The 22,608-nt window shown below is 44.6% G+C and overlaps 1 protein-coding gene across 1 annotated transcript in view; it reads right to left on the bottom strand.

Moving 5' to 3' along the window:
- Positions 1 to 1,867: 1,867 nt before the first annotated feature.
- The window catches only part of CSPG4 (chondroitin sulfate proteoglycan 4), a 313,635-nt gene continuing 292,894 nt past the window's right edge, over positions 1,868 to 22,608 (bottom strand). Inside the window, exon 10 of the mRNA XM_069222178.1 lies at positions 1,868 to 9,592. Coding sequence (XP_069078279.1) covers positions 7,635 to 9,592 — 1,958 coding nt within the window. The 3' untranslated portion in view covers positions 1,868 to 7,634. The remainder of the gene's footprint in view (positions 9,593 to 22,608) is intronic.

The following is a 22,608-nucleotide window of genomic DNA, read 5'->3' on the forward strand; positions in this document are numbered from 1 at the left end:
ACCTTTTTATCTCAAATTTTGAGATTTGTTTAGGGTGCTGCATACAGCTGTGCGGTAGGGGAAATTTCCTTTACGGACTAGGTGGTCTCACACACTATATAGTGTCTTGCTTCATCATATGACCACCTAGCCCCATCCGGGTAGGACAATGCCACCTGGACGGACTCAACCTCACCGTTAAAGGAGAGATTAAAGTTATCTGGATAGATGTGGGATCCAGTTGTGCTACAGGACTTATAAAAACACCTAGTCAGTCACCTGTGTAATGGTACACCTTTATTCGTGGTGACTGCCGGTGAGGCTAAAAACAAGTGATGGGACACCTATTTGAGAATATTGGCTCAAAGGGTCACCTATCTATTAATTAACGGCCAACATGTTTCTGCCCACTACTAGGAGCCAAAGGAGGTCTAGGGACATTCTTCAGGGCCTAGGATCCCTAAATATCATGCACTACAGATGCAGAGGGAAAGACTGCCTCAGTAGGAGGAGCTCCGATGTTAGTAATAGAGAGGATGGCCTACCTGTGGAAAGCTAACCCACGGGGCCCTATTGCTGTCGGGCAATTAGCTGTCGTGGAGGGGAACAGAGTATGTGCTGAAGTGAGCGTCTCCCTTTGGAGTATGTGTGACTATAAGGGGACACTCCCCCTCAAATAGACCTGGGGCTAATTGCCACTTTCTTGTTTACATCTCATGCTCTTGCAGTGCAACACCTCTTTTCAGTTTCTATTTCTGCAGCGCAGCTGTTACCAATTGAATCAGCTTCTGGCCACTTCATAGTGGCATATATTGTCTCATGCTGCTTTTACAATAAATGTGATTCATGACAATTATAGTTATAGTGTGTCACACAAAATCAGACACACATCAGTTTGTACATAGCAAATACTATAAATATCCAGACTATGCATGTCCTAAAAAAAATATACATTGATTTATGCTGCATTTTGATATTTGTGATATATGTTGAACACAGACGTACAGTTTCAGGTATACGCTTGTATACAACAGCTTGTACAAAAATAGATTGTTGAGTTTTGATAATTTTTCTGTGGTACACATTATATAGAATGTTAACCCCTTAAAAATGGCTTTTGTGTATATAAATCTGAAATGCATTGGGTATCCGGGAGCTTAACTGTTGAATGTGCCTTATGAATAATTTATAAAAAATCTGGATGAAATGGATTATTTTATCGCAATGATCCTGAGTAAAATTAAAAAAGCGATACAAGGAATAGTGGACAAGAAATTGCTTCATTCAAAGCAATGCAAAAAGAAAAATCTGTGATAAAAACAGAAGTCAATGGGCACTTAATAAGGTAGTGAAACCAGGGAGAACACATATCCCGAGCAGGGATTGTGAAGATTCTTGTAAATTGAAAAAACAAAAAGATAAGACATTGGATTCAATTTATAAAGAAAGAATAGACCAGGAGTGTTAAGGATGTTAACTTATATTCAAAGAGCGTCTGCCCAGACCAGCACTCAATTCATGCACTCTGTCCCAAGCATCTGACTCGAGCTCCTGCTTCTTCAGCCCATCTGCTCGAACTTCTTTAAGCTCAGCTCATTCTTCAGCTCAAATTCCTTAAAAACATTCAAGGTCCCGCAAAATGTGTTGAATCTTTCTCTTGTGAGTTTTCCACCACATATCAGAGCACTGTGGTGTCTATCCATTCACTATTCATCCACTTGCACACTGGCACCTCTCACACAAGTTGCTTGACTTATCTTCATCTCTTCAAGATGGGACTTCGAGGGCCCATCAAAAGGGTAACAGCGTTATCTCTGTCGAATCTTCGGAAAGGACATGAGGCAAAAAGGCAAAGGGGTGCAGAGTAATGAAAGAAATTCATAAGCAATTTCGTATAGCTCTTTTATTATAAATTATCCAAGAAATGTAAGAAGTGCAGCAGAGAAAGAGAGCAAAAAATGAACAATAAAGACACAAAAATCCTTAAAATACATTAAATCTAATTTTCATGGCTGAAAAAGCCCCTGCCTGAAACTGGGGTGAAGGGTGTGATGGTTCTTTTCAGAGGATATGATCAGAATCAAGAATACACATCTACTAAGAACATGGTAGTGCCGGTGGGCGTGACCGCCTTCTCACCCATTCCTCATATCAAGGTGGGAAAAGCTTGATATAGACTTGTGTACAGATCCTGACTCCGTATTGGCTGTGGCCTAAATTCCGAGTATATCATAACAATTTTCTAAGCATGAAGGGTACATATTTTCTACCGTTGGCAAATATGGAACCAAAACACGGAATTCGAATCCCATATTCAAATTCATGTCTCATTTCTGATTAGAAGGCAATGAAAGTTTCCTTCTAAACAACTTTTAGTGCTGTTCATTGTGGTCATCGGTGACTCTTCATGTGCTAATCATCAGCAATATTTAAACAATTTCGGAAACCCACAGTGCCTTCAGTATTTTTGGAAAATGCTGAATGGCAAATGGAGCCTTGTGTTAAAGAAATTGAGGCTGGGGCAAAACAGTGTTAGTGTAAAATCTGTGCACAGCCAATAGCGTTTTCTAATATTCACATTCTCTTTAGATTTAACAATGCAATTGAATCTGAAGCATAAGTCGTGCCAAAATCCAAAATTGAAATGAGATGTTAGAGGATAGGATTTTTTGACATAGTTGCCTGGAATAGATGGTTCTGTTGCTGATGGTAGCAGTGTTCCGGTTCCCGTGTTGTGGGCCAGGGGAGCAACATTTGTTTAAAAAGCACATCTTTGAAAGAGGGAAGGGGTTGGCTTATAGTATCACCCTGATGGATCCATTTTGAAGGTGGGTATTCTTTAGTTGATATGGCTCAATTCAGTAACATTATGGCGATGGAAAGAAGTAATATAGTCATAACTTGCCCTGAGAAAATGGACCACGCCAGATAGAAGTTCAGGAAAATGTTCTGCTGCTCTTGGCTGATGCCCCCACATCAGAGCAAATCAGAGACTTGCCAGAGACGTGGTGAGCTGTTCAGCTCAAAAATGTGAAAACTGCCCCTACTAGCTCAGCTAGAGGAGTGGTAACACCCTTTCAGTTGTAGAGCTTTGATAAGAAGCCTAAAGTTTGCTGGACCAAATCACATGACCTTACAGAAAAGGGAAGTGGAATGAGAATCATGTTTGTACATATACCTGTAAACATCAGCCAGCTCTTTATTACAGAAACTACAAGTGCTGATTGTCACACTATAGAACATCTTTGAGGCATGTGTAATGCAGCAGTGGCATGAGGAGATGCTCCCACAAACCCTGCTATGAAAGGTGCTATGGTCAGGAAGGGTTATTATGGAAGAAATTGGACAACAGGACCGGACTAGCCTGTCCCCAGTCATTTAGATCAGTGTGGGTGATCTCTCTAGAATAGCATGCGTATATACACAGAGAAGAGACCACACCATCAGGAAAACATTATTTTCTTATAATTGGCAAAGTAAAATGGGAATAGGTAGTAACCAAGAGGCTGTTTGCCAAGAGGCAAAATAAGACGGGATACACTAGCTTTACAGATACACGATATGCTGTAAGAATTTATGCTTTCTATGACTGAAGGTTGAATTCCAAGGTATTTCGTTAGAGGCCTTTGTGGACGTAGAGTAACTGATCTGAAGGAATCATTGACCCACAAGGCTGCTTCAGGCAGTGCTTACCTCTATGGCAGCGAGTGTGATACCCAGGCAGTTAGGTGGGTATGCATGTATATATTCCTATGGCGTGAACCTCGCCCAAAGGCAGTGGAGCACTGTACAGTGTCAAAGACCAGCATAAAGTAAAGGAGTGATAGAAGAGGTAGTTTGGTTGTTATGTAGTATTCTTTCAATAGGTGAGTCAATTATTTCCTAAACTGGTGCAGCAATGGGGCCATCCTGATGATTTGGGGATTTTGTTCCATGTCCTGGGTGCACTGATGTAAAATGCCTGCTGCATTATTTTCCCTTTTTTACACTCCTTAGTCTACAGTTTGGTGGTGTCCTGGCTGCGGGTGTGCTGGGAACACTAGAGATGGTGCGCTTGCCTGCAAGATAAGCACGAGTGCTGTTCGTGATGGCTTAGTATATGATGCAGCTGGTTTTGAAGATTGTGCAGGTTGACAAGTGCAGCCAATAGACTTTCATCAGGGTGGGGGTAATGTAATCATATTCCTTCAGGCCTTGGGTGAGATGTGCTGCATCATTTACAATGGCCTTAAGGGATGTCAGTGTGAGCCTGGGGGTCATGGCACAGACTCAAGAGTGAGAGTGTTTGAAGAGCAGTTCTGAAGTCAAAGGGTGGCTCCTCCGCTATGGCAGAGTTTTGTCGCCCCCGCCAGCAGAAGCAGCTGAAAAACTTTTACTATAAAATGATTACAAACTACAGGTCAGATTTAAGAAAAGTGGCCCTGCACCTAGTGCAGGGCCACTTTCCTTGTTCCCCTTAGCGCCCCCTACTCCCATCATGTGTACACCGTATTTAAAATATGGTGCACCATGGCGCAGGGTACGGGGCAATAGTGTCATTTTGTTACGCTATTTACGCTACTCCTGCAGAGCACATAGGGGCCCATTATAAATAATGTAAGCCCCCTTTTAACACCTGCTCTGAGCAGGCATTAAAAGTGAGTACAAAAATTGGCGCAAGGAAATCTCTTAGATTTCTTTAAGCCATTTTTTCAGCTCCCCTAATGGAGGAACGCCCCCCTTGCATACATTATGACTGGCGCAGGCATAATGTGGTGCAAGGGTTCACAAAGTGGTGCAATGCATGCATTACTCCACTTTGTAAATATGGCTTGGGGAAAATGGCACTTTAGCGCCTCCTTAGCTTAAAAATAATGATGCTAAGGTGGCGCTAGGGTCTCTTAAATCTGCCCCTACATTAATTATCTTTTTATAGTAAAACTGGCGGGGCCATGGGGCTGTGACGAGCACGGGCTGGCCTGGAGACAGCAGGCAGAGACTTTTACTCTGCTTCGGAGTGCCCTGGGTAGGCACTCCGTCCAAACCTAACGCTGCTTTCAGGCTGCCAGCAGCATGAAAGAGCGTTAGGATTGGCTGCATGGCAGGCTGGGAGCCTGTGCCTGCGCTAGAGGAGTGGAGCGCAGCGAAGCAGATCACTGGCACGGCGTGAAACGTAAGCTATTATTATTTCTTATGTATTTTTTTGTTGTTGTTCCCCCCCTTGCCACGCACCGCGCCACCCGACCCCACCCCTTTTCCTTCCCGCGCGCCTCTGCTGCTGAAGTCACCTTCTGGAAGAACCAATTTCACGTTCTTTAGAAGAGAGAGCTAGTACCAGGATATCTTTTTTTTTTTTTTTTTTTTAACAATGTGTTTGAGGGTGAGGAATGAAAAAGAACCTGAACGAGTGAGATAATGGGAAACGAGTGTCTGGTAGTGGGTGAATGAGGCATGAGAGGGGAATCCAGGCTATGAAGCCCTGGTATTTGGCACCCATGATATTCGATTGTGCCGTCAGCAGGCTTCTGAACAAAACTTTGGGCTTCAGGACTTTTTCTTTTACAGATTAGGCACTGTTTGGTTGAATGGCATGAGCAGTGCTTAATCTGAGCCAAGGGTGGGCACCGTCACCTATTTTTGGGGACTGGTGGTTATTTTTCTATATAAGAGAGCAAGAGACGGTAAACAAACAAAGCGAAAGATTGGGGGGAGGACAAAGATGGAGGAAACGTAGAAAGGGGAGAAAGCAGGGGCCTGTTAGAGTGAGATGAAGGGTAAATAAGTGTCTGGTAGTGGATTAAAATGGCTGAGGTGAAATCGAGACTACGCAGCCTAGGCATTAGGTGCACCAACATTTAGTTGCAGTGGCTGCGGTTTTCAGAGCAAAGCCGTTGGCACCAGCATTCATTCCATTACAAATTAAGAACTGGGCATGGGGCTGAATAGCTTGGCCTAGTGTAATTGTGTGTGGGAACCCTTGCACCTACGTTATTAGAAAGAGCTTAAGGTGATGTAGTTTGGACTCTTGCTCTAGGAAAGACTGCTGGTTTAAGGATGACAGTACTTTTGTTTGTAGGTGACTATTAATGATTAATGAAACCTGTGTAACTCCAGGGTTGGGAAGTGATGGTCTTGGTTATACTAAGTGTTGGAACCTAGCTTAGCTGTGTATCAGTTTCTGTGAGAATCCATGTACCTGGAGTACTAGGAAGAACACAGGCTAGTGACTGTAGTACTGAAAAACGATTATCTTGGTATAGTGAGGGAACCCATGGAGTTGCAATACTGGAAAGAACTCAGCTTAGGATCATTAAGAATTGTAAACAAAGGGCCTGCAGTACCGGTTAGAGGTGGCTTGATTACTGTCATAGTTCAATCTGGGGCCATGTGATGGTATCGTGTTTAAAGCTAACTATATATTCGTGAGCACAAGAATGCGGCTCCACAAATGTTAACAAAGAGAACACATTGGTGAGAGGCCTGAAGAATTAGTACCTTATATTAGTGTGGCCACTGCCTTATTGCACTGATTTTGGGGACTGGCTTTGTCCCATTAAGGAAGGACAGTCAGCTCTTGGCTCCCGACCTTCAGATACACAAAGTGTCACTCAGAGGGCATTGCCAAAATGAAATAAATAAATAAACATGTCGCGACTTTCTAAAGCTTACTTTTCCTAGTGGCCATTTGGCAATACTTTGTACACTGTGGGCATGTTTATCTTGTTCAGAAACCGAGAACGAGTTGTGGACCATTGTTCAACAGAGCAACTCGTACTTGTTAATTTAGTTCAGGGAGACTTACTCTTGTTGACTGGAAGGTTCTGATGAATAACGCCTCACACACCTGAGCATCAACCAGAAAAGATTTGGCGTACCTTAGAATTAAACATCTGATTTCCTGTGGCCTATTTCAAGGCTTAACAAAGGTAAAACGGAAGATGCTCTGTTATAGGTGCATTTCCAGAATGTGAGGCAGGCGTTGGTGGTAGACCGTCATGTGTGCTTACCATACCAATGACCGGAGGACACCAGTTTTAACCTCCTGACTCCCTACTGTACCCAGCGTAGCTTTTTCATCATTGCACATACAATTCTGGCGTTCATTTTTATCATTTTGAAAGAATCAGTGTAACTGATAAATTGTGAAAGGCAGCATTTCAATGTGTGGATACTATTCTGCACACTTCAGTCACCTGAAGTTCACAAACATTGATCTTTTTATGCATAAACTGTCAGTTATTTCCTGTGCATCTTTTCATTATAGACAGCATTCCGAGGACGATCAATGGCTGGAATTCTTAACAGGCAGACTATAGAACAAACAGAAGAATTCTGTATTCTGCCGAGAGCTTGTGTAGGCAATGTCCCACACCGTTAACATGGATATCCTTAAACTCAGGCCCACTGCAAGTTTTTTACACCTCCAAAGATGAGTCAGTTTCCTCCATTCCCTGGTCCCTTACTGTTCCACTTTCCCATCCCCACGAGAAAGAAGATGAAGTTCCCAACAGGCCATATTCCCTCAGCCAGGAGAGACATATGGCACCTGGGTACCAGTCCCTGTTGGTGCGAGGGGTGTGGACAATAAGTAGAAAAACAAATATTGGAAATATCCCCCAAGATCGAGTAATCCCAGCATTAAGTGCAGTCTTGTCTTCAGAGCGTGCCACTGGCACTCAGACCCAATACTGATTGTTTTTCAGGCCGGGGTTTGATGTCCTGCAGGATTGGAGGAGCTCGGGATCTGCCTGTCCCCCAGTCTCCATTGGCCTAGGTGTCGGTGACTCTGGTACTGTGGACTCCAGTGGCTTCATCGTGCTTAGCGGTATAGCTTGGTTTGGGTCAGTCTTCCTGAATGTCTCCTGGTCCACAGACCCATTCTTTGTCTTGAATGCTGTCCCCTGGACATGGTGTTTCCCTGTCTTGTTTCTTCTGATGAGATAGTACAGCAGGAGAAGGCCGAGAACAGACAGAAGGATAATCAAACAAACTGGCAAGATGATGGTAAACATGTTGGCTTCAATGAAGCTGAGAAATGAGGCTCTTTGCATGGGTGGGGGGTTGGTAGGAGATTCACTGTGTGGGACTGTTGGAGATATTCCTGCACCTGAGCTGTTGGCAATAAGACTGTCTTCTGTGACATGCCAAGGTGCCAATGTCATTGTATAAGAATCCACATATAGTGCACTGCTTGTCTCTGGTGCCTGCGGTCCCAGGGGGAACTGGAGTAGCGTTGCTTGATAGGGAAAGGATGGATCATAAATTCTGGTAGTGAATTTCAGTGTGGCAGAGGCTGGTGGGACGCCTTTGGCTGCCAGTTCCACTTGGAAACTGTCATTTTGCACGGGCTGTCCACCTTTCTCTACCTCAAGCACTTCAAGTCCAATAAGCCCCTGCTCCAGGTCACTCTGGGTGAAGATGTCGGCAGACATGGGGCGAGTCTTCCCACCTTTCATGACTTTCACAAACTGGCTGCTTCTAGGTGCTCTTAGCACTTTAAAGGTAGGGACACTGTTGGTCTTGTTGGCCAGCTCACTTGCATCCAGAATATGGGTGTCCATGAGGACAGTTGTGCCTCTTGGCAAAATGATCCCACGCTGAATACTGACCAAAGGTTTAACTGATATCAAAACAACACCTGTGGCATTAGCTCCACCTGATGTTGCAACAAACAGAAATTCATCCCGCGATGAAGACAAGTCTGTGAAGATAAAGGACACTTCTCCCTTGTCCACCTGCTTCTGGGAAAACTCTTGCACCACCTTCCGGTTGACCCTCAGCTGTCCAAACTGTGGGGCTCTTGTTATCCTATACAGGATGTTCTGCTGTACCACATCCGACACAGCCAACAGATGATCTTGTGTTAGAGTTGTTTGTTTCTGGTCCTGGCGGATCTCCACTGGCTTCTTGTTTGTCACAGTCAGAACAGCGGGCAGGACGTTGACTGTCAGAAAAGTGTGGATGGCTTGATGATATCCATCAGAGATGCTTAGACTGAAAGCATCAGTGGCGCTGCTCCCAGTCACTATGAATATGAGCCTGCCTTCATTCACATCTTTCTGGGTGAACTGAACGATGGGCACAGCACTGTTGTCCGAATGTGCCAGGAAGCCGCTTGTTGGCCTTTTGATGATGGTGTACTCTATCTTATCAGGGGTGCTGTCAAGGTCCATCACATTCAAGTGCTCTGTGGTGAGTGTGACTGTTGATCCTTGAAGCACTTGCAAGCTGGGACTCTGGGTCAGGAGTACCGGTGGGTGCTCATAAACTTCCCTTACGGTAATGTTGAAAGACTCTGAGATGATTAAAGCACCCGGTTCCTGTGGAGCTTCAGAGAAAACCTGGCCGCTGGGCCAGATCCAGGGGGTAAATTTAAAACTATCCTCCTGTGTTTCAGAACTGTTGTGGACATACTCTAGCCCACCACTATGCAGATCTGACTGGAAGAAATAAGGGCGCTTCTCCATGATAGGCCCATCAGCCAAAGAGAGCTGTCCGTGGCTGGGGAATTCACTCAGCAGAAACACCACATCATAGATCGATCTGTTGGACTCTGGGAGCCTGGCCAACAAGTTGGAGGCATCCAGGGATGACGTGTTGATCGCTGCACGTTGATGCTTTCCAACACTAAGACCTGGAAGAAAGTACCCATATATAAAGTTATTTCATGGTTAAAGATAATCACCTAGAAGAAATTTTAAAAAAATAAAATCATTATTTATTTATTTTTTGCGTTTTATTAACTAGCCTTCTAACATAACTCTACAACATTAGAAACAATCCACACCAGCTATTTAAATTAAAATTGATTTTTGGGTGTTTAACGATATAAAGTACAATACAGAATTTAAACAGCATACACCACTGACATTTTCATTCACTTTTAGATAAATTCCAAATGAGCTAACCCATTCGTTCCCCTCTTGCTTACCCAATTGGTGCTCTGTGCGTAGACCAAATGCATTACTTTGGTCATGTGCATTGTACTGCTTTGTTGTCAATGCATCCCTGATGCACCCTGGACAATTCTTGTTGTTGTGTTGTAGCATTTTAATGATGGGCACATGCTGGATACCTCTCTCCCCCTCGCCCTCTTTCTCTCTCTTCATTTACACTATTTGTACCTGCTTCTCACCCTTTGCCCATTCGTATTTTATCACTCACTATATAAAGTGATTAAGATCCTAGTGAATAAGGCAATTTTAATTTTCTTAGGAAGGGTTTTTCCATGTTGCACAACGTGAGGTGGAGACATGTCAGATTTTTCAGATTTTCACCAAAAATAAATGCTTATGCAATGAATTTCAATGGGGATTATTTGCATAGTCAGTGGTTACCCAACCACATCTGCTGGGGATGTAGCTATTGCAGACAAATGGTATGCGTAATTAACATGTCACAACTTTTGCTTTTAAAGATCTATGAAGCAAATTTATGATGGCTGTTGCCCTGCATCCATCAATGACATATTTGGTAAGGGAGCTGTTTTTTACAAGCAAAATAAAAATCTGTAAACTGAAAAACAGTTGTTCACAGGGAGGGAAATACGAGATAGGAAAGGAGACGCAAAACAGTGGAGGATGCTTAGAGGGATGTATAGGAAAGCACACGAAGGGAAGGGGGAATAGAGACCAAGTAAGAGTTGGTGAAAGGGTGAAAAGGTCAGGTCAGCGACAGGAAAGAAAACAAGCATTTTCAATGCAATGGTACTCGCGTTTGCTCGAGGTAGAGCATTTAGCGTTGTAAATTCCTAACTGGACTTTTCTTGCCACACAAACTGAAAATAAAAAGTTAACAGTTGACATAAGCGAGCGGATTCCAAGTGCCGCCGTGAGCGCGAAGAGAGAGACAAAAGGAAAAAGAAGTTCACTCCCAGTCAAAGTTATTGGCAAAAGGGCAATTATCCATGTAACAAGGTCGATGGCCAAGGTGATAACAAAACCGCCTTAAGGAGGGACAAAAGTAAAGCAGTTACCGACGAAAACAAAGGATTTTTTAAAGGCAAGCCCATGAACGAGCGATCATCATGGGCGTTCGGTGGGCGTGGTTAAAAGCCCAGATACATACCAACACGTCTGAAAAGCACTGCTTGCGCTGCTGCTATGCCCGACCTAAAAAACGAAAACTCATATGTGTGTAAAAAATGAATGAGCTAAACCAACAAAAAGATGTATGTAAAAGTCGAGGCTTTGCAGACAGTTCTGTATCGAAATTTATCAAATAAGAAAAGTAATCAATGGCATCCTAATGTCGCTGATTTTCCTGAGTGATGTTAAAGAGGTTACTACTTGCTAGGGATTTTTTTTTTTTTTAATGGGGCCATATTCTGCATTTTCCTGAATAAGTTTCAAATAAATTAGCTGAAGTAGCTAGGCTATAGGTTTTACAGGCAATTGTAAAGAGGAAGTCATGAACTATTTTGATGCATTTCTGGCGGTTTATCCACCCTAGGATTTTTCTCATCTTACTTTTCATATCGTTTTGCTTCTTCCCATTTTATTTCTTTCATTTCGACCTTCTTTTCTTGTAGCTTTCATTTATTGTTTAAATCTTTGTTTCCAATTTCTTTTCCTTCTTTCTGTGTTTCTTTACGTAAATCAATCCTTGCTTTCTTTTTTGTAATCTTTCTATCTTAATTTCTCTCCATCTTCTGGCAGCATTACTTGTTTGTACTTTTCTCCTTTCGTTCTCTTTTTTCTGCCTTTCTTTTTTATCTTTTTCCCTTCTCTCTGTCCTTCTTTCTGTCTGTTTCTATCTTCCTCCCCTGTTTGCTTCTGTGGCAGATTGAAATAATAAGTAATTTGAGAGCCTCACTGGGTTACGTACAATGTCAGAAAGCTGTTTTTAATAAAAATGACGAAAATACAAGTAAGCACTCACTAACTTCACAGATGGGACAGGCATCTGGGAATCAAATCGCTTTACCAGCCTGATTGCGTGCTGCATGAGGTGCAGCTCTCTGGATGCTTCTCTGCGTTTGGGGCGATGCAAAGGCTTTTTCGGCTCCTGCAGAAGGAGCAGCGATATTCAATCGAGCTAAAAAGAACCCGAAGCTCTCCCACTAGGGGAGGGTGGTTTGAGGAGAGGCAAGGTGCGGTGAGAGAAAGGAAACCAACATTGTTTAGTGGGCCAAGATGGAGGACCACTGCACTAAGAATGGGCGAGTGGCGACAACTACCTAGGCTCTAAGGAGAGGAAGGACCTCAACCTACAGATCCAATCCTTTTTCAGGACCTGGAACCAATCCTTCTCAGAATAAAAACTGAGTCAATAGAAGAGAAGAAGTGGGGCTACTAGGGAGGGTGGCTCCCCTTGGTTCCCATATATACCTGGCAGTGCAGACAACCAGCAGCTGGAGGTGTGGGAGTTCGCTTCACTGTTGGATTCTGCATTCTTTTTGTTGGCAAGTGATGTGAGGATTTCTGAGGGGAGAGAAATTATACAGCTGGACGGTACCGTTTGGAGGTTGCATTCTTTTCCCAGGACAGTTCCAAGACATTGAGTGAGCCCCTTGATGACTGTCATATGGAAGTAAGAACTTCTGATGGGAAGCACAGTACTCTGTGAAAAACAGTTGGATGAACCTGTTTAAAAACGGGAAGAACATGAAACACAAGGTTTGGTGGGAGTAACTGAAATCCCAAGATAAAACAATATCTTCCCAGATGTTTTGAGATTTTAGATCTAGTGTTCTTTTCAAAACCCCGAAAGCTCCATCTAGTTGAACACTCCATCAAATCTAGGGGAAATACTCTTGGCTGAGTTAGACCTTATTGCCTCCCAAAAGCCCAGAGGAAGCCTCTAGAATACGAATTAGATACTATATTATCCTTGGATATAATTGACCATCACACCTAGTCAGTGGTCATCACCTACTGATCTGGTACCCATATCTCATGGGTTCCTTTGATTATGCATCGATTTCTGCCTAGTAAATAGTGTCTCAGACTTTGACGCCTTTCCCATGACTCAGACTGATGGTTAGGCAAATCCACCTAGGTGAGCACATTGGACATGACCTATGCTCTATAAAACAGTGCTGATTACTTGCCCTTGTGTACTAGCAATGGCCTGCTCTAACATCAAGCATATCAAGGCATCTGTGGTAGATTGGAATAATATGTCACTCTATACACTCACAGGGTTAGTCACTAAGCCCTCTTTTATTCCTATTCTGGAAACACAAGTTAATACTCACCTCTGGGAATCGAAGTGGTTCACCAGTGCGCTACATGCCTATGTAGTATCTCTATCTCTCTGGATGCATCCTGATTTCGGGGAGTAGCAGAGAAGCTCACAGGCTTCCATGGGAGAGATGGTACATTCAGTAGAGGTAAAGGGACCAGGCACACTCACCTGCTATGAGAGGGAAGGTGTGGGGAAAAAAAGGAAAAGGTTCCCCTGAGAAAAATTTTCAGTAGGCCAAAATGGAGGAACAACATACTTAAGAATGAGAAAGGGGCAAAGACCAGTTGGGGTCTATGGAGAAGAGGAATTAAAACCAAACCTTCCCAGAGTGAAAACTAAGCCAATCTGAGGGAAGAGACGGGCCTGTATGGGACTTTCGCTCCTATATAATGCTACCAGTGAACAGTTTGGAGGTGTGGAACTTTCTCTTCAATGCTGCTTTCTGCATTCTTTCCCCAGGCAAGTGATGTGCGGATTTCCGAGGTGAGAACATTTATGTAGCTTGGGGGGGGGGGGGGGGAATGGGTGGGCTTTCAAGTTTGTAGGTATGTGCCTTTCTCCTACCTCCTGCCACCTGCACTCTTTTCTAAGGGAGGATAATTCCAAGACACTCAACTCCAAAGAGAGCAGTAATAGCCTAACAAAACCGCACAAGTGGTAGCAGCTAAACAATAAATAGTGGTTGTGCTTCACCCAATAGGGTCCTACTGCTCATGAACCCTGAACATCTGTAGAACAATCAAAACCAACATAGGGAGCGCTGCAAAATATCGAAAAAACAATCAGTAGTTCTTAGTAACTTATATCCAAATATAGTGCAAATCATTCCATAAGGACTGGTGATTCTTCATTCAATCCATTGATACACAGGAACCATAGTGTTGAGTCGCAAAGTTTTATTCTTCAAACACATATTTCCACCCTAGCCAACACGCTTCGTCCTTTCCAAGAGGACTTCATCAAAGATAAAGATATTCAGCAGGCATTCACAATCTTTATCATAGAGCTATCATATTATCCAAAGTGTTCTGTGGGCCGTGTGACAAACATTCAAAAAGGTTTTTGATGTTTATGTAGAGGTAGCACAATGCGTTATAATATTGGATCTTAAAGGACCAGCATTACCAACAGGTCTCACCGCAGATGCAACACAGACCAGGAAAGACCCCGGTATGCGGATGGGGTTCCTCCATGCCAGGGACTAGAGGCCGACCATTGTAATTTTTTTAATGTGTAAAGTCTTGAGTAGTGGGACCGCTTCTTAGGATGATGTGTGGGGCAAGGACTTCAGATGTTTAACAATAGGATTGATTGTGAACGCTGGGAAGGCACTCACTTCACAAACATGCCATAGAACTCGGGGACCTCATCACTACACACTCACCTGACATCGCCTTCCTCACGGAAACCTGGACCAACCTCTCCTCAGAAACCGACATAGCCATAGCCACCCCCAAGGGATACAAACTCCAACGCAAAGACCGCCTAAACAAGCCAGGCGGAGGCATCGCCATCCTACACAGAGACACCATCAAAGTCACCACCAGCTCCCAAGACACTATCGGCAACACTGAACACATGCACTTCCTCGTCCACATCAACAACAACTCCACCCTCAGAGGTACACTAGTCTACAGACCACCGGACCACGCCCCGCCTTCTGTGACACCATCGCAGACAGCATCAGCCCACACGCCCTCACCTCCACAGACTACATCATCCTCAGTGATTTCAACTTTCACTTAGAAAACCCACAAGACCACAACACTACCTCCCTCATAGACAACCTCAACAACCTCGGACTCAAACAACTGGTCACCACACCCACCCCCTCAGCAGGACACACGCTGGACGCAATCTTCACCTCAAGCCAACACATAGCCTACACCCACACCACCGAACTCCTCTGGACAGACCACCGCTGCGTCTACTTCTCCTTCACCAAACCCCCCCACACATTACCATCAACACACCACACCCTACCGCATGTGGGACAAGATCCCCACAGAACGACTAAACTCCCAACTGGCACATAACCCCCCCCCCACACCAACGACCCCAACGCAGGAGCACACAACCTCTCCAAATGGATCACTACCTGCGCAGACACACTAGCACCCCTCAAAAGACACATCACCACCCGCAACATCAAGAACGCCCCATGGTTCACCCCTGGACTCCAAGCGCAAATGCCGCCAAGCTGAGAAAATATGGAGACTAGAACCCTCCTCAACCAACTTCTCCACACTCAAAACCAACATTCGCACCCTTCACCAACTCATACGCACCGCTAAAAGAGTTCACTACAAGACACGCCTTGACAACAGCTCCCAAAACAGCAAAGAACTCTTCACCATCATCAACAAACTTGCCAAACCCAAAGCCAGCAACATAGACCCCACACACACACAGCCCCTATGTGACGCCCTTTCCAACCACTTCCTCCACAAAATCCTGGACATCCACAACAGCTTCACATCACACACACCCACCACACATACCCCTCTCCCACTCAACTCAACCCCCCCTCAAGACCCCCACACCACACTATCCACATGGACCCCTACCACACACGAAGAAACAGAAAAAACCATGAACTCCATCCACTCCGGTTCCCCCTCCGACCCCTGTCCACACCGCATCTACAACAAAGCTAGCCCTACCATCGCCCCCATACTCTACAACATAATCAACTCCTCTTTTGACTCCGCCACCTACCCAAACACCTGGAAGCACGCAGAAATTATCGCTCTCCTAAAAAAAAAACAAGCCGACCCGGAGATCCTCTCCAACTACCGCCCCATCTCCCTCCTCCCGTTCCCCGCCAAGGTTGCAGAGAAATTAGTCAACACTCGCCTATCCCACTTCCTCGAAGAAACCAACACCCTTGACCCCTCACAATCTGGGTTCCGCAAGAACCACAGCACAGAAACCGCCCTCATCGCATGCACTGACGACATCAGGACCAAAGTCGACAAAGGCGAGACCGTCGCACTCATCCTTCCTAGACCTCTCCGCAGCTTTTGACACCGTCTGCCACCACACACTCCGCACACACCTCCACAACATAGGAATCTGCCACAAAGCCTTATACTGGCTCTCCTCCTTCCTCACCGACCCAACCCAGAAAGTCCGCCTCCCACCCTTCCACTCCAACACTACCAAGATCACCTGCGGAGTCCCCCAAGGGTCCTCTCTCAGCCCCACACTCTTCAACATCTACATGATCCCCCTAGCCAACATTCTCTGAGCACATGGAATCACCATCCTCTCGTATGCAGATGACGCCCAACTCATCCTCTCCCTCGCCCGCAACCCCACCACCGCCAAAACCAACCGACACGCCGCTCTCCTAGACACCGCCAACTGGATGACCACAAACCATCTCAAGCTCAACTCAAACAAAACCGAAGTCATCATCTTCGGCCCCAGCAAAACCACATGGGACGCCTCCTGGTGGCCCACCGCCCTAGGCCTGCACCCACACCCGCAACCCACGCACGCAACCTCGGCATCATCCTCGACCCCGCTCTCTCCATGACACAGCAAATCAATGCTCTAACCTCTTCCTGCTTCCACACACTCCGCACCCTAAAAAAATCCTTCAAATGGATAACCCCAGAGACCAGAAAGACAGTCACCCGCGCACTCATCAGCAGCAGTCTGGACTACGGCAACGCCCTCTACACCAGCACCACACTCAAACTCAAACGCAAACTCCAAAGAATCCAGAACACAGCCGCGCGCCTCGTCCTTGGCCTCCTCGACACGAACGAATCTCACCACCCCTCAAATCCCTACACTGGCTCCCCATAGACAAGAAAATCACATTCAAGATACTCATCCACCCACACAAATCCCTCCACAACACCGGCCCAACCTACCTCAATGAAAGAGTAAACTTCCACACTCCCACACGCAACCTCCAATCAGCCGACCTCGCCCTAGCCACAGTCCGCCGCATCCAGCACACCACCACAGGAGGCAGGTCTTTCTCCTACCTCGCCCCCAAAACCTGGAACTCCCTCCCCACCAACCTTCACAAAACCAAAGACCTACTAGTCTTCAGAAAGAACCTCAAGACTTGGCTGTTCGACCAGTGACCCTCCCTGGCCCCACCATCCCCAGCGCCTTGAGACCCTCACGGGTGAGTAGCGCGCTCTACAAATTTCTTTGATTGATTGATTGATTGAATGAGTGTGCTCTGTACTGACCGATATCATTGTTGAATTTGAAAATGAAGATACTGGCAAAAGTACTTTGCGGCCTTCGATGGGACCTTGACTGGGAGGATGTCATCTCACTATATGCAGATGATATCCTTCTATATTTGGCTGACTCTCTCCCAAGAGTGCTAGATATCCTTAAACTCTTTAGGGCTCATGCAGGTATCTGCATTCACTGGCACAAGTCAGTGGCTTTTCCACTCGCTGCTGGTGCGCCAGATCGAATGTAGAACTATCCCACCAGATGGGAACTTCAAGGTTTTATATACCTACGAATTTATATCACAACGGATCGTGATCTATTTCTTCACTGGAACCTGTTTCAGATACTTGAGGCATATAGAACTGAACTGGGACAGTGGAGACAACTCCCAATTTCTCTGCTGGGACAGGCAACATTATACAAGATGATTTACCTGCCTAAATTGCTGTATAAAATACTCCCTACAAGGGCCGGACATTTTCGTCCGCACTGTAGATGGGGTGATGCTAATAATACTCTGGGATAGGGGGATATCCAGGATCAGACAGCCACCTTGACAAGGCTGCCAACAGGGGCAGGGGTGGGATTGAACACCCTAACCTTTGACTTTACTGCAATCTGCACAGTTGTTGGTAATCCATGATTGGGCTTTCTCTACCCTGTTGGAACCATTGTTGATAGTGGACTGGTGGGCGATTGGCCGAGAGCGGTATGTTTGAAGGCCTTACGGAGGAAAGGGCAAGGCTGCCTTACACCTCTGACTGAAGTGGTCATGACAGTCCAGAGGTGAACAACCAAAGCCTTAGGCTAGAGTGACAATCTGATGCTGGGAACACTCTTGTGGTATTCAGACCACTTGAGCGGTCTGCGAGACACAGATCCCTACAAAAATTGGGACATGCTAGGCATCTCCAAACTAGAAGACATTTGCTGAGATGGGCAGGGGATTCCATTTATTGGATCTACAAGAAGTATATGAACTAAGGGGAGTCAATTTTTAAGATATCAGCAAATGCAACGTATATTTCAACAGTATAGACAGAGCTTGACCAAAGCAGCGGATGAGTCTCCACTGGAGTATAGAGTACTGGGAGCACCTTTGATGCACTAAGCTGTATCTTAAACATTCTCCATTATCCTGCAAAATTGTCTTTTACTGCTAGATGCTGTGATGGATAAATGGGCGGGTGACGTAGGTAAACTCAAAGATGATGACTGGGGCATGGCATGCCGGTACCCGGAAGAAGTAGCAATCAGAACAGCTTTCAGGATGATCTAACTGAAGCTACTAGACAGGGCATATTATACTAGAACCCATTTATTCGGAATGCGGAGAACTGAGAATGATCAGAGCCTACAGGGATGTCGACAGGAAGGTACCTTACTCCACACAATATGGAAATGTCAGAGAGCCCTGGTCTATTGGAGTAAAGTAGCCCAGAGACTCTACTTTGTGCTGAACAGTCAGGTGACTCTCAACCTGCAGTTGGTGTCCCTAGGTATCTGGGGTGAACAATCCCTCCACTACTATTCCCTCTTTTTTTTATGTTGCCTTTTGAAGTGGCGGAAGACATTTAATTAAATATTCGGGCTCTGCAACACTGCCACCCATACAGGAACAGGAGAACAACATGGATAGGCGTAGAGGGGTGAGGCACCTGAATTGACATCAACTATGATGATAGCTCAACAACTTGCCTCTCAGTATTGCTATTTGTATATTTTGTTGCATATTCATGTGCAATAAAAAAGAAACAGAGACTTCTGGGCATGTGCTGGTTGAAGCTTGTCAAACCCTTAGTCTGCACCAATTTATCACTCATGCTATGCATCAAAGTAAACATATGTTTGATCTTATCTTTTCTAATCTTCCTTTGTCCCTCGATTCACCTTCTCCTTTACCCTGGGCAGAGTACTACTTGGTTCCTCTTTCATGTGATATGGGTCCCATGCTGACTTTTTCTGTCATACAGGGTTTCACTGATGTAAAAGTGTGGTGCAAAGTTGATGCGGTAGAAATAAATACTTTTAGGTACCTTGCAACCCATCTTCTCGGGCTTAATGACAGATGGTGAGCTCTTTAATATTTCACTACAGGAGGTGGAATCTTTGCTAGTTCCTATAAAAAAAGAAGTTTTTAAAAAGAGAGGCCGCTCTGCACCTTTGTTTACCCCTGATCTCTTGTCCTTAAAGAGCAGTGTAAACAACTTGAATGGAACTATAGTCCTGCTCGCAAAGATTGTTATAAACTGGCTCCAAAATAATATCATAAAGCTATTAAAAGTACTCATTGATCTTTTTATGCTGATTGCATTGCTGAACCTGAGACGCCAGAAGGGAAATCTCCAAAAGTCATATTTGAAACTGATAGCATGCAATCCGACAATTCCGGCCTCTGAGGTTCTTTGTAAGGAACTACTTTTTCATAGATAAGATCCTTAGGATTCATGGGGTTTTTATTTCTTCAGCTTCTGCTGTAGGCTCCGAGGAAGCGAAAGATCTGTGTCTATTCTGTTGTCTAAATCTATTGTGTTGTTCTCACTGAATACTTTGGGGGCAATGTCTCTGGCAAAATCAAGCATGCTCTGTTTCATTGCAAATATGGCTCCCCGACTGGCCCGGACCTTCCAGGTCTATTTAGGTTATCCACAGAAACCATTGCTCCAGTTCTTAACCAGCTTTTTAATTGTTCGCTAGCATCAACTGTGGTTTCTGCTTGCTGGACTAGGATTAAAGTTATCCCTCTTCTAAAAAAAAACACTAGCTGAACCTGCTAGCCTGTCCAATCTCTCTTTTGCCTGCTGTTACTAAAATGCTGGGAAAGTTTGTCAATGTTCAGCTATCTGACTATTTGGAGGCAAAAACCCAGTTCTCTGTACCAAGTTGGACTTTAGCCCACAGCACAATACTGAAACGGCTCTTCTTGACGTGATGGAAAACAACAGATTTACTGTGGATGAGGGTAAAAGTGCTGCTTTGATTTCACTTGATCTTCATGTTGCCTTCAATACCTTGTCTCTTACTGTTCTATTGCAGCGAATGGCAGAGCAGGGAATTGGTGGTGTGGCTTGGCACTGGTTTAAATCCTTCCTTGAAGGAAGAGAACAAGAAATGGCTCTCAATCTTTTCTTTGCCCAGGAAGAGGCTTGCATTTGGAGTGCCCCAGGGATCTTCATTGAGGCCTACTTTATTCAACATTCATATGGCACCGTTAGCTTCAGGAATCCTTTAATTCCTCATTCTAACATTCCTAGTTGCAGAGATTTAAAAAGCAATGACGGGATAAGGCGGTTGTGGGGCAAAATCACAAAGGACAACTTAAGTGAACCCCTGGCCATGACTTACCATTTAGGAGGTGATTCCATGGAGACCAACACAGAAGTGGCTAATGCGTGGCTTACAGCAGCTTTAAATCAACTTGCTCCATTTAAAAAAATACAATCATCTCACCCTCGTTTTCCCCAGAGATGGCAAGAAAAAAGTAGAAATGCAAACACTTGCAATGAAACTGGAAAAGAGGTTATAATCTCCGAGACAAAATAAAGAGGCTTTGAAATCTTACTGCACACTTATTAAAGCCACCTAAGCCAATTTTTTTTCTAATCAAATCAATGCAGATAAAAATGCCCCGTGGGAACATTTTAACATTGTTTCACCCCACCAGATAGTTTACCCCTTCTCCTGAACCATGTAAACAGCTTTCCTAGTTTTTGGAGGAAAAAATAGAAAAAATACACTTGTAATTTCATGGTACCAGGATTGACTCCTTAAACTGGGTGCTACCGTTTCACACCACTTCTGGGGGAAATAGCAGTCTTCTCAGTTTAGGAGTATAACTTTGTAGGAATCTGCCCAAGATATTCTTTCATGCAAATCTAGCTCTCCCTCTGACTTCTGTCCTCCTTGCTTTTGTGGGGTGGCAGCTGATGTCATCAATCACATTTTCAATGCTGTATTTAATCTTTATTTGACCGCTACCATGGTCTCCAACCTCTGGAAGCAGGCACAGGTAGTCCCTCTACTCAAGAAGCCCACGTTAGATCTTATCTCTCTTGCCAACTGTAAGCCTATCTCATCACTCCTGGCTGCTTTCAAAATGTTGGAGAAACTTATTAATAAGCATCTAGACTATCTGGAACAAGATGCTCGCCCCAATCTCTTGCAGTCATGCTTTAGACCTAGGCACAGCACAGAAACATTACTGTTGGAAGTTGCAGAATTCATTAAATCAAGTCTGGACCAACAACAGAGCAGCGCCGTAATATTGTTAGACCTATGAACAGTGTCTGACACAGTGTCCCACATCATACTACTCCTGCGGCTGGCAGAGATTGGCATCTGTGGTTTGGCCTTGAGATGTCTGCAGTCTTTCTTTTTTTTAATCAATCTTTTTATTGTGCTTTTATACAACATGTTAACAAAACGTTTCACAGAGGTCATTATCACATTAGAGATTATCATAAAGGTAAGTACATGGCACCTGAGGTCTAGTACAGTGTTAAGTTGTGTGTTTAAGGGGTGCAGTTTCTCAGCTGGCTTTACAAGATAACCTATTAATATGTATAATTACATTTGCATCGTAAGTGCTGCAGCCGTCTTAAGGTGGTGTCAGAGCATTCCATATCCATACCATAGTAGTCTAACCATGTGTTCATATCTTAAAGAATTTTCATGGATATCCTCGGGCTTTGTATGTCACTTTTTTGCCACCCATTTAAAGGTTCATTCCCACTCTCCTTTTTCCCAGGGTAGGCGCTTATGGAGCACCCCAGTGTTTGGCCACATCCCTCTTGGCCAGTACATGACCCAAATTATAGAAAAGCATCTTTGATCGGGTGATATCTATATCCATGGGGATGCCTAACAGCATGAATTTGGAGTCTAGAGGTAATTGTTCCTTCATTATTTATTAAGTTCCGCTATCACTGAGGCCCAGTATATTTGTTTTACAGGACATTTCCAGAGCGTATGTATAAATGAACCTCTGCCAGTTTTACAATGCAGACAGAGGGGATTCCGCACTTCCGCACTGGTGCAGCGGGCCCTTCCGTAATATATCCTGTGCAGGATTTTACATTGAATTAGTCTCAGCCTTGACTTGATGGCCACCTCCTTAGGGTGCATTAGGGCCACCTCCCAATCAGTGTCCCATCTCTCCCACCGTGAGCTCCCACTGGGATTTCAGGTGTTGACGTGAGTCAGGCATATTGTTCATTAACATCTTGTACGCCCAGGGGATTGCTTTCTCTGCAA

This window comes from Pleurodeles waltl, chromosome 3_1 (assembly GCF_031143425.1).
Source record: "Pleurodeles waltl isolate 20211129_DDA chromosome 3_1, aPleWal1.hap1.20221129, whole genome shotgun sequence".
Taxonomy (NCBI): domain Eukaryota; kingdom Metazoa; phylum Chordata; class Amphibia; order Caudata; family Salamandridae; genus Pleurodeles; species Pleurodeles waltl.